We start from the raw sequence: 15,433 nt of genomic DNA, 5'->3' as shown, positions 1-15,433 counted from the left end.
AATGCGCCAGTCAACTACGTAGTTGACTAACGCTGTTGACCAAGAATTAGCATTTGTGGCAGTTGAGCACTGCCACAAATGAAGGGGCAATTGCGTCATTACATACACTGACGGAGTTTAATGAGGTCGTTTGCGTCAGTGGCCACTGACGCAAACGGGCTGTTAACAGCGTCAGTGGCCCACTAACGCAAACAGCAAAGGAAAACGCGCGTTTTACTTTGCCAATAAACCCCTTTCGTCCCCAACAGACCCCAGTTTACCTAAAATTTCAGAAATGAAATACCAAGATACCAGCGTCGCTCCCTTCGACTTTTGCTCATTTTGATACGTTTTTATCCATTTTTTTCAATTTTAATGTAAAAATAATGATTTATATATGTTTATGAAACTTATATATAATTTTTTTTTTAATTTTTTGTATAGATTTTGTATTTTTGAAGATTATTGTTTGAAAACTCATAAATTTTCTTGGTTTTTTTTGGGTTTTCTACTTCAAGAACCCACGTTGCTCAATTACCACAAGTAAGTGCAATTTTATTAATTTTTATGATTTAAATTTAATTTTTGTGATTTTTTTTATAAATTGACTATATTTAAGATTTTTTTAATTTTTGGATAGTTTTATATTAATGATTATGTAATTATTTTAGGTTTAAACTTTGCATTTTAATATTTTATTTTTTTAGAATTGTTTTATTATAATTTCTTTGTTTTTTATTAAATTTTTCATTTTTCTTTAAATTTAATTTAATTTTGAATTTACTTATGTAAATGAGTATATATATATATATTAATGTATATATTTTGTATAAGTTTCATTTTATTAACTGTTTAGTTTGATTATTATTAGTAAATTTTTGTTTATATTTTGTTAACTTTTTAAATTTATTTTTAAATTTTGGGTTTAATTGGTTAAATATGTATATATTAAAATTGTTTTTTTTAAGTTATATTTTATTATTGATTTAGTTATGATATTTATAGTCGATTTTTCTTTATATGATTTGTTAACTTTTTAAAAAATATATATTTTATTTCGGGTTTAAGTATATAAATGAGTACATATAACAAATTATTTGTTTTCTTTAAGCACTTTATTGTTTATTTAGTTACAATATAGCTTTAATATATTTTTCTTTATATTTTGTCAACTTTTTTATTATTTTTTTGTTTATTGTTATATTTGAGTAGGTATTTTGTTGACAACTTTGTTGGTGAGATCAAGCTTTGGAGGATTTTATATTAGAGGTAATATTTTAAACCTTAATGTATAATTAAGATATTGAACTTAGTGAAATGTACAAATTATAAAATAGTGGAGATAGGTTCTGGGACTGTGTGCTGCGGTGATATAAGGCTGTAATTATGCATGTTTGATTAATTAATTAGTTTATTGTGTTTATGTGATGAATATAGATTTATTTAAATTTTGGGAAATATGATAGAAATAGGGGAAATGCTGCCCAATTTTTTTTTAAGATTTAGTAATTTGAGAATTATGCATGTTTGATTAATTTTTTGGATATTTTTGTGTATATCATGTGTTGTATAAATGCACATTTTAAATTTGGGAAATGTGATAGAAACAAGGGAAATGCTGCCCAATTTTTTTTTGGACATATTGTTTCTTTTATTTACTTGTCAATTAAGTAATCTACGAATTTAATTGTTAATGTTTGTTGCTTTATTTGCTTATTTTTTTTGTGTGAAGTTTGACAATGGATAGAGATTGTACGTCAACGGATAGGTTATCCGTGAAATATAAGAATGGAGTTGAGTTTTTCTTGGAATTTTGTGCAAGAAATACTCAATCTCCTATTAGTATTCCAAGTCCATGTGTTAAGTGTGGTAACGTTGTGAGGATGCCAATTTTTAAAATAAAAGACCACTTATTTAGGAATGGAATAGAATTATTACCCGAAGGTAATGAAATGACGTCTTCATTTTATGAAGCAAAGAAGACATTGCATTCGTTAGGCATGCAATATGAACAAAATACATGCTTGTCCTAACGATTGCATCTTATATCGAAAAAGATTTGTTGATGCAATTGCATGTCCGACATGTGGCGAGTCTAGATGACAAAAGAAAAAAAAAATCAGATGCAATTAGAAAATGTGTCCCTGCAAAGGTTTTATGGTATCTACCACCGATACCTCGTTTGGTTAGGTTGTACCGAAATGATGATCATGCTAAAAATTTAATTTGGCATACCAAAGATAGAGTAAAGGATGGCAAGCTAAGATATCCAGCTGACTCGCTAGCTTGGAAAACAGTAAATGTTAAATGGCTAGAATTTTGCAATGAACCGAAGAATATTCGTTTGGGCCTTTCTGCTGACGGAATTAATCCACACAATTCCCTTAGTAATAAATATAGTTGTTAGCCTGTATGTAATGCTAGTTATCTATAATCGACCGCCATGGTTGTGTATGAAGACGAAGTTTACCATGTTGATATCTGGTCCTAAACAACCTGGAAATGATATTGATATATACCTAGTTCTTTTAATTGATGATTTGAGCACATTGTGGTATGAGGAGGTTAATGCTTACGATGCTTATAAGAAAGAAAATTTTAATCTTAAAGCAATGTTGTTGTGGACTATTAATGATTTTCCAACCTTAGGTAATCTTTCTGGATTTAGTGTGAAAGGATACAAGGCATGTCTCATTTGTGAAGAATGGATTCATTTTAAATATTTAAAACATTCTAAAAAGATTTGTTATATGGGACATCGAAAGTTCTTATCCGAAAAACATAAATTTTTGAAGTTTGACAGATGCATTTAATGGTAAACCTGAATTTGGAAAGACTCCATCACTTTTACTTGGAGGACAATTGTTAACAAAGTTGAACAAAGTCCAATGCAAGTTCGGTAAACTTAAAAATTATACAAATAAGATAAAAAATGTTAGACGTGAAAAAACAAAGGAGGTTGTAGATTGTGCGACAGGTTGTTAGAAGAAGAAATCTATTTTTTTTAGCTTGAGTATTGGGAGCATTTGGTTTTGCGGCATAACTTGGATGTAATGCACATTGAGAAAAACGTGTCGGATATTAATTAGTATATTACTGAATATTCTTGGTCGGAGTACATTGACATATTTCTATTATAATAACTTGCCAAATATAATACTTAAATTTGGATAACTATGTTGTAATAGTGTCGAAACTAGATTGGGCCAACCAAGTGTGGCTTTTAAATTACGAAATTTGCTAGAAAGTTGATTTCACACCCTAGACCGAAGGCCTACTTGAAAAATGAGATATTGTTTTACTTTTTAATTTTCATTTAAACTATCGTTCATGATTTTATTTAGATGATTTATAACTTATTATTTTAAATATTTTCTAATTAGTTTACGAATAGAAGTCCATATTCGGCTGACGAAATCAATGAGATACGAGATGAGTAGACTGAATCAATTATGATGTATCTCAATTAGCAAATGAGTAAGTTGGTGAGGAAATTTTAGTTTAAGTAGGTTTAATACTTAGAAATTTAAAACACGAGAGTACATATATATACATATATTAACTTTGATATCTGAATTACTTTTATAATTTTGATCACAAATGTTAACTCTAGATAAATGTTTAAAAAAATTTACTCTTATTTTTCTGTTCATACTGCTGTTTTTCTATTTCTGCTGTTGTTTTTCGATTCTGTTGCTGTTTTTTTTTTATCAAAACAGGCCAGGGAAATTGGCATAAACATTTGCAATTTTTCTGGTTAATACTTTATGTGACAGTGCCCAACTAACGCAAAAAATTCTCATTTTTAACATTTGTGGCAGTGTCCCACTGACACAAACCAGAGTGACATTTGCGTCAGTGGGGCAATGCCACAGATGCCAGATTTGTGACAGTGCCCCACAGACGCAAATGTCATTCTGGTTTGCGTCATGGGTAATTGCGTCACATATCAAACTGACGCAAATGACTTTTTTTATTGTAGTACATGATCGATCATGTCCTATAATATCAATTTCCACAAATAAGGTAATCATCTGATATGAAAGAGATAAACAAAGATACTAATAATATAGAGTAAATGAAAAAAAAAATCACTTGCCTAACAAGTTGTCTTCATGATTTAATTCATTTTACAAAATAAGCATTATATTTCTATTAACTAAGCAGGGAATTCATAAATCAATTCCCACACATCTCTCTGTATATGATCGGCCACTTAAGCACTTAAGAATATCTTATTCAGTCTCTATTTTAATAATTCAAATACAAGATACCATAGTCTCCATGTGACTTATAAGTAGTCATGATAGATGTATTAAGGATATCTTATTTAGTCTCTATTTTAATAATCCAAATACAAGATACCATAGTCTCCATGTGACTTATAAGTTAGTCACGATAGATGTATTTTAGAATTTTTTTCTTCAAAAATTAATTAAAGACTTTACAGCAACAAATAAATAGAATATCAACTTTTATGTTGTCATAACCACTAACCAGACAAAAAACCTACTTGCCTAGCTATATTCTAAAATTTCTAGTGATCACCAGATACAAAACCCCAAACTCTTAATCACTTAAGTCATGGTGTTCGGGGGAAAATTAAAAGAAATAATTACTAGTTTATAGTAAATTTTTGGTGCAAAAAAGGAGGATTAGTTTGGAATTTGGATATTTAAAAAAAAATTCTCATAAATTCAAAAGATGTGTTAGTACAACTAAACTCAAGAAGTCAATTAATTTTACAGATTATTCATAAACATGCTTACAAATTTATATGTATAAGTTACTAACGAAATGTACACAAAAAATGACTTTTTTTTTCCCTTTTTTTTTTACCATTTGTATCTGCTAAAAACAAAACAATAACAGAGAAAATGTATAGAACAAGAAAAGATTCAAAAGAGTACAAGTAATACATCAAGTTTCACACATTATCTATTATCTCTCTACGTCATCCATCACATTTTTATCATCATACAGATAAACAAATTTTAACTATAAAAAACATATTAACATAGCTTAATTATCAACTAAATTAATTAGAAACCTGATTCAGCAAACATATATATTACATTAATAATGGAGCTCAACTCCAAAGTACAACACTAACATATGCTATATTGGATTTCTTTTTAACCAATCAATGACAATAAACATAACCAATATAAGCTAATAACAAAACATAACAAGTCAAAGTAGAATTTGGCACAATTCATCATACAAACCAAAACATATCCTGGCACAATTCATTGTACAAGCCAAAACATAGTCTGGCACATAACAAGCTAGAGCAGAATTTGGCACAATTCATTTAATAGATTCAAATAACCACAGAAAAAAAATAAAGAACATCAGTTAACCATATCTATTATGTAGAAAAACAAGAGAAAAGCTGACTCGTAAGATGACACATTTAAAAGCATTAGCAAGTCACCCAAAAGATAATATTTATAATTACATAATTGAATAAAGAACATCAGAACCAACTGCACCTTTTATAGTCCTCAAAATGAATGCAATTTAGAGAGCACAAATGCCTATGTTCATCTCATAAACACAAACTATAACAAAAAGATACAAAATTGAACTTAATGGATAAAGACATACATATTAGAACATTTAAACCGTGGCTTCAACTAGTACAAATGAAATAATAGTTGTAATAGAAGTATGTGTAACCCATATGCACATAAAAAAAGCTTTTCTAAATATAATGACAATCCACAAATCAAAATAAAATCCAGCCATACCTCTTTAATCGTCACTGCATTATAGCTTGCTCAAAGACATGCAAATTCAATGTTAAGAATCCGTACAGCAACACAAACATCGTGTACTAGTTTCCATCTTCATCAATCTTTAATTAACCTCTTGCTTTTCACATTCTTTCTTATTGCCCTAATAGGTGAAAGCATAGACAGATGAATCCATATATATATATATATATGTGTGTGTGTGTGTGTGATATAAGAAGACACATTGATGATACTGCCAAAGAAAACTAATCAAAGAATGCATTAAAAAAACAAAAATTTGAAATGTTAATAACCTTCACCATTCCCAATCTCTGAACTCAATCTCTTAACCCAATCTCTGAACCCAAGCAATCGATTTCCCAACCTCTGAACTCGTGTGACCGCAGACGATGCCGAATTTTGAAATGCAAACCTTTACCATTCCAGTACCACTGTCGCAAACGAGGGGTTGGATGAACACCATCCCGACATCGTGCACTACCGTTCACCCAACCTTGACCCCGCACACCATTGGACTTGCAAGGACGAAAGCAGCGAGACAGATTGTCAAGCCCTCGCGCCGTCGACCCCCGTCGTTGTTGTCGAGCTTTAAGTGTCAGACAACTGCAAGAGAAAAAGGTTAGAGACCTAGAGAGAGAGCAGAGAGGTTAGATAGGTTTGAGAGACTAATAAATGACATAATAAAAAAAACACAAATGTGTGCCTTGATTTCATATGGCGCCTATTATTTTATTTGCCGTCTATAATTTTGTTTTGCTACAAAATTTTGTCCCCATTTTTTTTTCTCACATATTTTAATAAACCATTATTAATGACATTTGTTAAATTTTGTAATACTTTAATGTAATATTTGGTTAAAATTGTTGCAGTGTTTTAAAAGTTAATTAATACATATTTTTATAAACATATTTACATAATTTAGTTATTTTTTATTTTTTGGTTTTTTTTAATTTGGACTTTGGCCATAGTTTATATGATCAACTGTTGGTATTGCGGTCAATAGTGACATTTTATAGCTGTCGGCATTGGCCTTAAATTTACTGTTGGTGTTGAGGTTAATAGCGATAATTTTTAACTGTCGGCGTTAAAGTCAATAACAATAGTTCTAACTGTCGAAAGCAATAGCGACAGTTATTAACGGTCGATTTTGGTCCATATGGCTACAGTTTTTAACTTTCAGCATAGGGTCGTACGGAACAATTACGACAATCAATAGAGTTGATTATCATGGTTGGGTGTCGAAAAAACACAATTTTCTAGTAGTGTTCATATTAGATAATTTTTTTAAAATTATAATACCATGAGAGAATGCAAAAGAGAGTAAAGAATAGAGTATTCTTAGCACTTTTCTACTGTGTAATTATATAATTAGATAAATACGTTAATACGAATAATTTAGGTAATTACATAATTAGATAAATACATCAATATGAATAATTACTCTAAAGTACACCAAATTCCAAATTTACCAATTATAAGATGGCTTCCAAAGGCACCGTAAGAAATTACTTATACAACACATGTACATTTTTGAAGATCAAACAAGTCAAGCAAGCAAAATCAACAAGTGAAAGTGAAGAAGTGCGATCCTAATACTACTATATTCGACTCAAAGCAATATTAACTTCTCAGGACACAAGAGAAGCAGCGGCAATTTTAGTAGCCGTTATTCGTTTGTCTATATTAAATTTATTGTTAAGCTGATCATAAATTCTGAAGCAGTTTTTTTTTTTTTGACTCTCGTATTGCACTAATTAAATTTGCTCAACCACACTTGGGAATACACAGCTGGATCAAAACATGACCAGGAAAATTTCTTTTCCCAAGTGACCACCTTTGAGAGATTATACGTAAACAAAAAACTGCAGAAGCAGCTAACTAAATTACAAAACTTTGTTGTAGTTTTCATGGGAAGAATCCAGAGGAAAGCAAGTCTCATCACCACCAGTGCTCCATAGGAAATTGGCATACTTTGAGGCATGGTAAGGGTTATCTGACTCCACAGCCATAGCCTGTTGATACCGCTCTTCTGCTCCCCAAAGATCTTTCCTTACAATCCACAAGAAGTCTGCATATCGGCTCAAAGCCTCTGCGTCTGGTGGCTCCGCCTCCACAGCCCGCCGGAAGCACTCCTCAGCTCTTCAAAACATCACAAGCAACCCCAGTTAGTGAAGTTGAAAAAACAAAATATGGTAGTGATTGAATGAAAGAATGAATGATTCAGCTTCTAAATGAGTAACACTACATCAGAAGAAGATGTTATATGTGAATGGTTAAACAAGCTTCAAGTCTAAAAGGCTCGAAGGTTTAGTGATCAGTATGATAAACAGATATATCCCACCCCGGGATTTAAAGGTAATGTTTTAGAGGTACAAAACTAACTACCTGGATCAATAATATCAGTAGATTTAAAAACATAAGATAGAGATTTAAATTGAAGCAAGATAAAGCAAAGAAGATAAGGAAGCTCACCTATTATTGTCGTGGTAAACGAGATAGAGAAATTGTGCATAATTAGACAGTAGAAGAGGATTGTTGTGCTCACGAGCTAGACCTATCTGGTATGAAAGATCTGTTCTGAAGTAATGTTCATAATCATCTGGTTCAAGCTTCACAGTAAATGGAGACACGAATTGTTGCACTGTTTCTTGATCAAGGGCCTTACCCCAAGATTCTGCTTGCATTTTTAAAGCTTCATCAACAACTGAGTCCCACAAATTAATTTCCTCCTCTGTATTCAACTCCTCTATCCCCAAAAACGTAACCCCATTTCTCTTGTCAGGTACAAAATGGGGGAACTGGATTGAAACAGATGGTCTTTCCAATTGACTTGCCCCACCCTTTATTCCAATCCCAAAGGGGTTTGCTTCGTCCCCATCATCACTGCCATTATTGGCTCCATTTAGAGACTTTTTCACAACCCCATTATAAGACGGCAAAGGCGTAGCTTTGACAACAAAAACATCACCAAACTTGGAGAGCTCATGATTCTTTTCCTCTGTTATAGACAAAGTTTCAGTGATCCTCGATGATAGAGTTGGCCCACAATAAGTGTTATCATACATAGATTGTACAGTGAAGTTTGCTAAAAGGATCATCAAATACACCATTAGAGAAGGCGTCCGAGAAAAGACCTGCTGAAAGAGCCAAACAAACGAGACATTCATTTCTCTCTGCATCTTGGTTATAATCTCTTGCAAATCTTCATAATAAAGGCTTTCCCTTAAACTCAAAGCACAGGTCTGAAGCTCTCTTATCATAAAAACCATGCAAGAGAAAGCCTTATTCACAGAGCAGTTGGTGGTCTCTTTAGCTTCGCTATAGCTCTCTTCCCATTTTCTCTGTTTCCTTATTATCCGAAGAGACAAAGGAAGTTCAATGCTGTTGGCCTTTCGTTCAATGCTAGCTCTCACAATTTCGGTTCTTTCTGGCCAGTTAGGTGGTTCTGGCTCAATACCAAACAGTGAAGGCTGTGAAGAATCGAACTTGAAACTCGAAAATGGAACTGGGAAACAACTACTTTTGGAATTTTCTCCATCTGGGTACTTCAAATTCAGAGATATTTTGGTGCTTTCATCTTTCTTTTCCTCATCATAATCTGATTCATCAGGAAGATTGAGTTTTTGAGCCAATTCTTCAATCTGATTCGAAAACTCTTCTTCTGAGAAATCACCAAAACTAGCACTGAAAACTTTGGAATGCCTCAAACCAAAAGAGTTCCAAGAACGAAGTAATACTCCATATGCCAAAGCTGGACTTTTTTCAAGAGGTTTAGTTGGAAAAGAAATTGCAGGGAGTTTGAAAGAAGAAGAAGAAGAACACCGAGAAAGAGGTACTCTAAACTGTAAGCTTTGGCCACTCATCGGTGAAACAACTCTAATTCCCATATCTTATTTTCTCAGCTAACAAATAGCTTAAACAATTACAAGGTTGATCAAAACCAGAAATCAACCAAAGAAAATGACCAAAAGAAAAAAGTTCCTCTTTTTTTTTTCTCTTCTTCTTCTGCTGAATATTTATTTATATAAAAAAAAAAGAGGAACCAAAAGTGGTAAAAGGATAAGAAGAGGAGAAGTAATGAGAAGTCAAATCAAAATCCCATGATACCCGTGTGGAAGGTTGTCATTCAACTGTCTCAAACAAGAGTGTGATGCTTTCTTTCTTATAATCTAAATTCGGATCCATACTCCATAGTCCATACCGTACAAGGTCCAAAACCTTCCTCTAGAAGTAGCTTCTCCTTTAAATTCAATCCCACCTGAAAAGAAGAGGAAGAGAAAAAAAACAAAAAAAAGAAAGAAAGAAAATGATAGCAGGCATAATGACCCATTTAGTCAGAGATCACGATCTCAACACTATTTGACAAAACATTATCATACTACTTGTCTATTTTTCTTAAATAACAATATCAAATCTCCTCTCAAATTCTATAATATATAAAATATAGAAGAAAAATGTATAAAGAAAAAAGAAGATATTATCATATTTAAAGGACAAAATTTTAAGGTATAGGACGAAAACACTCATTCTTGGTTTTAAATAGATACCAAAATATGCTAGGTTGGTGATGAACGTGGCTTCCATGGATAGGGCAAACGTACCCATTACTTAAACTTTATCTGAAAATTCTCTTTTCACACAAAGATGAGATAAGTTTCAAGAAGAAGGCCTCTCAATATTGAAGAGTTCTTTTTTGGGGTGATGAAGGGGAGGAGATAAATATTAACAAAAAAGAGTTGCAAAACCTAAATAACTTTTCAGTGATTTGTTGGCCGTACGAAGTAGAAAATTACGGTGCATGCAAAGGGGTTCTCGACACGTGTAGCGCGGATAGCGAAGGTTGGGTTGTGCACGTGGCTTCTTGTCCGGTAGTTCATGTTTTGGAGTGTGAGGTTGAGCCTTTTCACTACATGGGTGGACTGACTTAACATGGGTGGACTGACTTAGTAAAATGACAATATCGATGAGAAAGTAGAGAGACATTTTTATAGGTGATACTACGTCGTTCCATTCATCACCCTCGGGGGTGGACACGTAGCATTTGAATACTAGACAATCGTATTCTTGACATACACTAATGAATGACACCCTGGTTCTCGTACCAAAAATATATAATTTTTTTTAAGGAAAAATATATAATATATATTTTTTTTAATTTTAGGTGACAATACAAATATACTTTTTTTTTCCTGAAAAATTACAATACAAACTTATATATGGGGTGAACTTGATAACCGGACCGTTTAAAAACTAAATAAACACTAAAATGGGAGTTACCATCTTTAATATATAGCAAATTCTTTATTCCTTCCCATACTTGGTCCAACTCAAAAAAGTTGTCAAGTGTCAAACTATTAAATTATTTGATGTTTTTATTATTAAATTTTTTTACTTGATGAGCCGATGATGTAAATCGGTTGTCAAAAAATATGTTATCATGATCTGAAAAGTATGGGCAAAATAGTAATTTGTAGATAAAAAAAAGTCTACAGTGGAGGGCAATAAGGTAAAATTGGTATTGTGCTCAAACATATTTTCGATATTGGGAAAGTAATATTTAGAAGTCACTTAATAATTTTTAAAGGAGTAGTGAGGAATAACGTTGTATCTAAAAGTAATGAATTTCCCAGTAATTTATTTGTGCATAAGTAACCTTTTGATGTTGGTAAGTAATATTCAATAGAGTAGTTAGTAATAACATAATAAGTGAAAGTAGAAAAACCGAAAGTAATTATTGTTTGTTTTTTTGCGAGTAACAAATGAATTGTCTTAGTGAATATCTCAGTTTTGTTTGATTTGTTTAATGGTTAGAAGAATGAATTACCATTGATTATGTAGCTTTATGTTGTATAGTTAATTTAGAATGAATTTTGGCCATTATATGGTATTTGGTATGTAAGACTTTCTCTTTGCATAAGTTATTTTATAATCCCCTGATGTGTAACACAATTAGAGTATAATAATAATAATAATACCACTAAACGTACCATATTTAAGTTGTAATAATTATATGATTGCTCGATTAGGAGTCACTACTTCGTTAAAAAAAGTGTGATTGAAATATATCTATCATAAATGGAGAATACAAATTTAATCTCATACATTATAAAAAGATGATTAATTGATGAATCATTCGTACTATACTTTTGTAAGTTCATTTGACATGTACGGTGAAGTACATAGGTTTAAATTGCAAACCACAGTGGCGGCTTAGTTGACGAAGAAATTATTAATTTGGTATTGATTGCATGGAAGATGGGGTCAAGTAATTGGGATGCGTCGATTGTACGAATATGTCTTATAGTAGAACATCCCTAATCACAGTGGTGTAATCTAAGCTTTGAACTTACAAAATTATAGTAGGACCCAATTAATTTTCCAATTGTCAAGTTTTGAACAATTTTGGTGTTTTTCTTTTTTAAACTTTATACTTGATGAACCGGTTATGTAAACCGGATCAAATGTAGAGTCCAATAACTTTACTTAGCTAAGTTAGATAGTAGTATAATAGTAATAATAGTATTATCTTTAAAACTGTGGATTTTTTGTTCAGACCGGGATTTATTTGGACACTCATAGTAGTACTTGTAGATTTTCTAAGTTTAACCTATAGTTTAGGAATATTAATTTTAACCTATAGTTTAGGAATATTAATTTTAACCTAAGGTTTGATTAATATGACTCATATTGAGGATAATATTTATTATACTATAAGGTTTAGATAAGAGCCAATAAGATAATGGTACATGTTATGTATGGGTTTATTAATGATTAAGTATTTTGAGGATTAAATTTATTAAGGTTAAAATTTGAATACTCTAAGGTCAGTCAGCAGCTTTAAAAACGTTAGAGGGCTTAGTCAAGGTTGTTTACTCAATTTAAATTAAGCTAAAAATGTGTAATTTCGTGTTTAAATAATCACCGTATGCCGATATATCGCAGCTATAGGGGGCGATATATCGCAGCACGAAGATACGAAAAACACGAAACGTTGCACGATTGCCTCGGGCATACTGGCCCAGGCGATATATCGCCTACAGGGGGCAATATATCGCCCCTCTCAGCACATTTTGAAAGTTTTCAAAAACGTTCTCCATTCAAACCTTCAACCTCTTGATAAGTCCAGCACCTTTCTGAACGAGTCTTCAGCCTCTACTGAACGATAATTCAAATTATTTTCACTTAAAAAGCCATTATTTTTATTCAAGTTAAATGAGATCTTTTCATTCCTAAACTCTATAAATAGGACCTAGTACCCAGCCATTTGTTCATCTATTTCTCTAAGTTCAGAGGCTGCAAGTTGCTAGGTGAGTGTGAGAGTGTAAACACTTGGGTTGGGAATTATAAGCTTATCAAACACTTGGGGAAGTAAGATTCTATACACATTTCAGTGAAAGGTTTAGATTGATCATATGAGTCTTCAAGGTATTTCCAAACTCTAGTCCATTTCTGTATTATGTTCTTTAAGTTCCCATAGTCTTCTACTCATTCTAACCTTATTCTTATTCTTGGTTAGGAAATCCAAGTTCTTAAGCACAAAAGTTTTTGGTAAGTATATTCTCAATGGTATAGTTCTTTCATTCTTTTCATCCCTTTTCTTCAAATATACTCACCATATTATAAATGGTTTTTAGGAGTGTTCCAAGGTCCCAAATCAGTCCTCATATCCCGGCTATTTTGGTAAGGAAAATAGGATAGGATTTATGTGTTATATGGTTTTGTATGTTATCTTATGATTTTATGTTATGCAATATGTTATGATAAGTATGATTGTAGACTTGGACATATGACCCATATGACTAACAAGCCCCAAATAGATTATGGGCATATGACTTGCTTAGCTAGCAAGACCCCACTAATCTAATGGGCATATGACTTGTTTAGTTTATGGGACCCCAAGTAATAATGGCCATTATAGTATGTATGTGACATAAGTGTTATGGTATGTTTTTATGTTGCATTATGAATTTTTATGTATATGGCTATATGTTAGATTTTCCTAGCTGGGCATTAGGCTCACTCCTTTTTGTTTATATGTGCAGGAAAATAGTTCTAGTGGCGGGAAATGTTCTTGGAAGCTTGGGGAATGTGTATTGAGGCGAAATGGATTCAAAGGACCGAGAGTTTCGATTTGAGGATGTAGTTTTTGTTTCTTATGGTTTTTATATGTATTTTTCTGCATTTTGTTATGTAATCTCTTTCTAATTAACATTATGTCATGTTTTGATTTTAAAAACAATGGGATCCCATATCCTAACTTCAATTTTATATAAGTTTGACTTTTGTTATTTTTAAGTTTTAATAAAGTTAGGATCTTGTCACTTGTAAGTGTTATTAAGAATTAGTGTTTATGTATAGTTTTCGTTAATGGTCCAAAGTCTAGAGTAGTTGGGTCATTACATCAAAGAAGTTGTGCTGGCATGACTATGAAAACTAAGGACAATAAAGTAATTTGCAGTCCAAAAATTGTACAATCGAGGGCAATAAGATAAAATAGATATTGTGTTTGAACTTATTTATGATATTGGGTAAGTAATTTTTTTATGCGGCTAAGTAATGTTTAATGAAATGGTCAGTAATAATGTTGTATCAAAAAGTAAAAAACCTTGAAGTAATTTTGTTTTTTTTGTTTGTGTATAAGTAACATTTTTATGCTAGTAAGTAATATTTAATTGAGTCGTGAGTAATAATATTGTAGCTGAAAATAAAAAAGTAAAAAAAAATCCAACAATGACTGGAATTCAATGAGCACACCTCATGAGCTTTAGTTGTCTCATGATCATCATAGAGAGCTTTATTGGCTGCATTACTCATGTTGACAACATTGCACTAGTAATACATTTTTAGACCAAATGAGAATCAGATAAATGGTACTCATGTTAACAACATAAGAAATTTACTTGGTTCAAACAAGTATGACCTAAATCAAGTGGATGGGACTAACACTCTTTAGTAAGCACAAATCTAGATCAATACAAAGTTATATAATTTGAATAAGAAATTTGTTTTAAATTTTCAAACTCTCACCGACATAATACAAGAACCCAGAACAACATTTGTCAATGTTGAATACAAGATGACATCTAAGATGAGTCTATTTACTAGCTTGAGTGTAAAGATCGTTTTGAACTACTAAAATTGGCAAATACTCAAACTGCAATTATTACTGCTTTCTATTGTGACAGTTGAACTGTGCTTAAGTCCAATTTTAGAAAGTTTGGGAGCAAATAGTAGGTTAAGAGATTTTAACCTTACATGATACAATGATTAAAGTTTTAGTCCAATTAGTTGATGTAGAGGAATGCAGACTGCATCTAATTTTTATTTTTTGTACATCAAAACTGTTCATTAGTTCACACTCTGGAAAGAGCCAAAAGACAATTTCACAATGTACATAATTTCAAGTCAAGTTAGTTAAACAATATAAAACTCGATGAGAGTAATGATAAAAATGAAAGGAAAAAAATAATCAATAAAAGATGAAACTTAACATGAGAAAGAGTATGTGACTATATATTTATGCAATTGCTAACTATTACAGGGGAAACACACCTATACATTGTATAGACATAGTAAAAAGATGAGACTATGAGTTAGAGAAGTACAACCTCATCAACATTTGATCCCTTGGAATGCGCTCATGATCAAATCTTAATCCTACATTCTATATTGTTATACACAAATAACAATATAAA

The 15,433-nt window shown here is 31.7% G+C and overlaps 1 protein-coding gene and 1 long non-coding RNA gene across 2 annotated transcripts; both read right to left on the bottom strand.

Annotated features, from left to right (window-relative positions):
* Nucleotides 1-4,277: 4,277 nt before the first annotated feature.
* Nucleotides 4,278-6,423, bottom strand: LOC133798303 (uncharacterized). The gene is made up of 2 exons (XR_009875823.1): nt 6,032-6,423; nt 4,278-5,880 (listed from the first exon to the last, which is right to left on the bottom strand). It is a non-coding gene; the product is annotated as an uncharacterized LOC133798303 (long non-coding RNA).
* A 762-nt stretch (nt 6,424-7,185) lies between these two features.
* On the bottom strand, nt 7,186-10,430 carry LOC133798302 (uncharacterized). Its single transcript, XM_062236542.1, has 2 exons — nt 8,211-10,430; nt 7,186-7,877 (listed from the first exon to the last, which is right to left on the bottom strand). Exons 1-2 carry the CDS (start codon nt 9,623-9,625, stop codon nt 7,622-7,624), a joined length of 1,671 nt encoding a protein of 556 aa, XP_062092526.1. The 5' UTR covers nt 9,626-10,430; the 3' UTR covers nt 7,186-7,621.
* Between the last annotated feature and the right edge of the window lie 5,003 nt (nt 10,431-15,433).

This window comes from Humulus lupulus, chromosome 8, assembly GCF_963169125.1.
Source record: "Humulus lupulus chromosome 8, drHumLupu1.1, whole genome shotgun sequence".
NCBI classification, from domain to species: domain Eukaryota; kingdom Viridiplantae; phylum Streptophyta; class Magnoliopsida; order Rosales; family Cannabaceae; genus Humulus; species Humulus lupulus.
The sequence above is the reverse complement of the archived record's forward strand: the minus strand, read 5'-3'. Positions and strand labels throughout refer to the sequence as shown.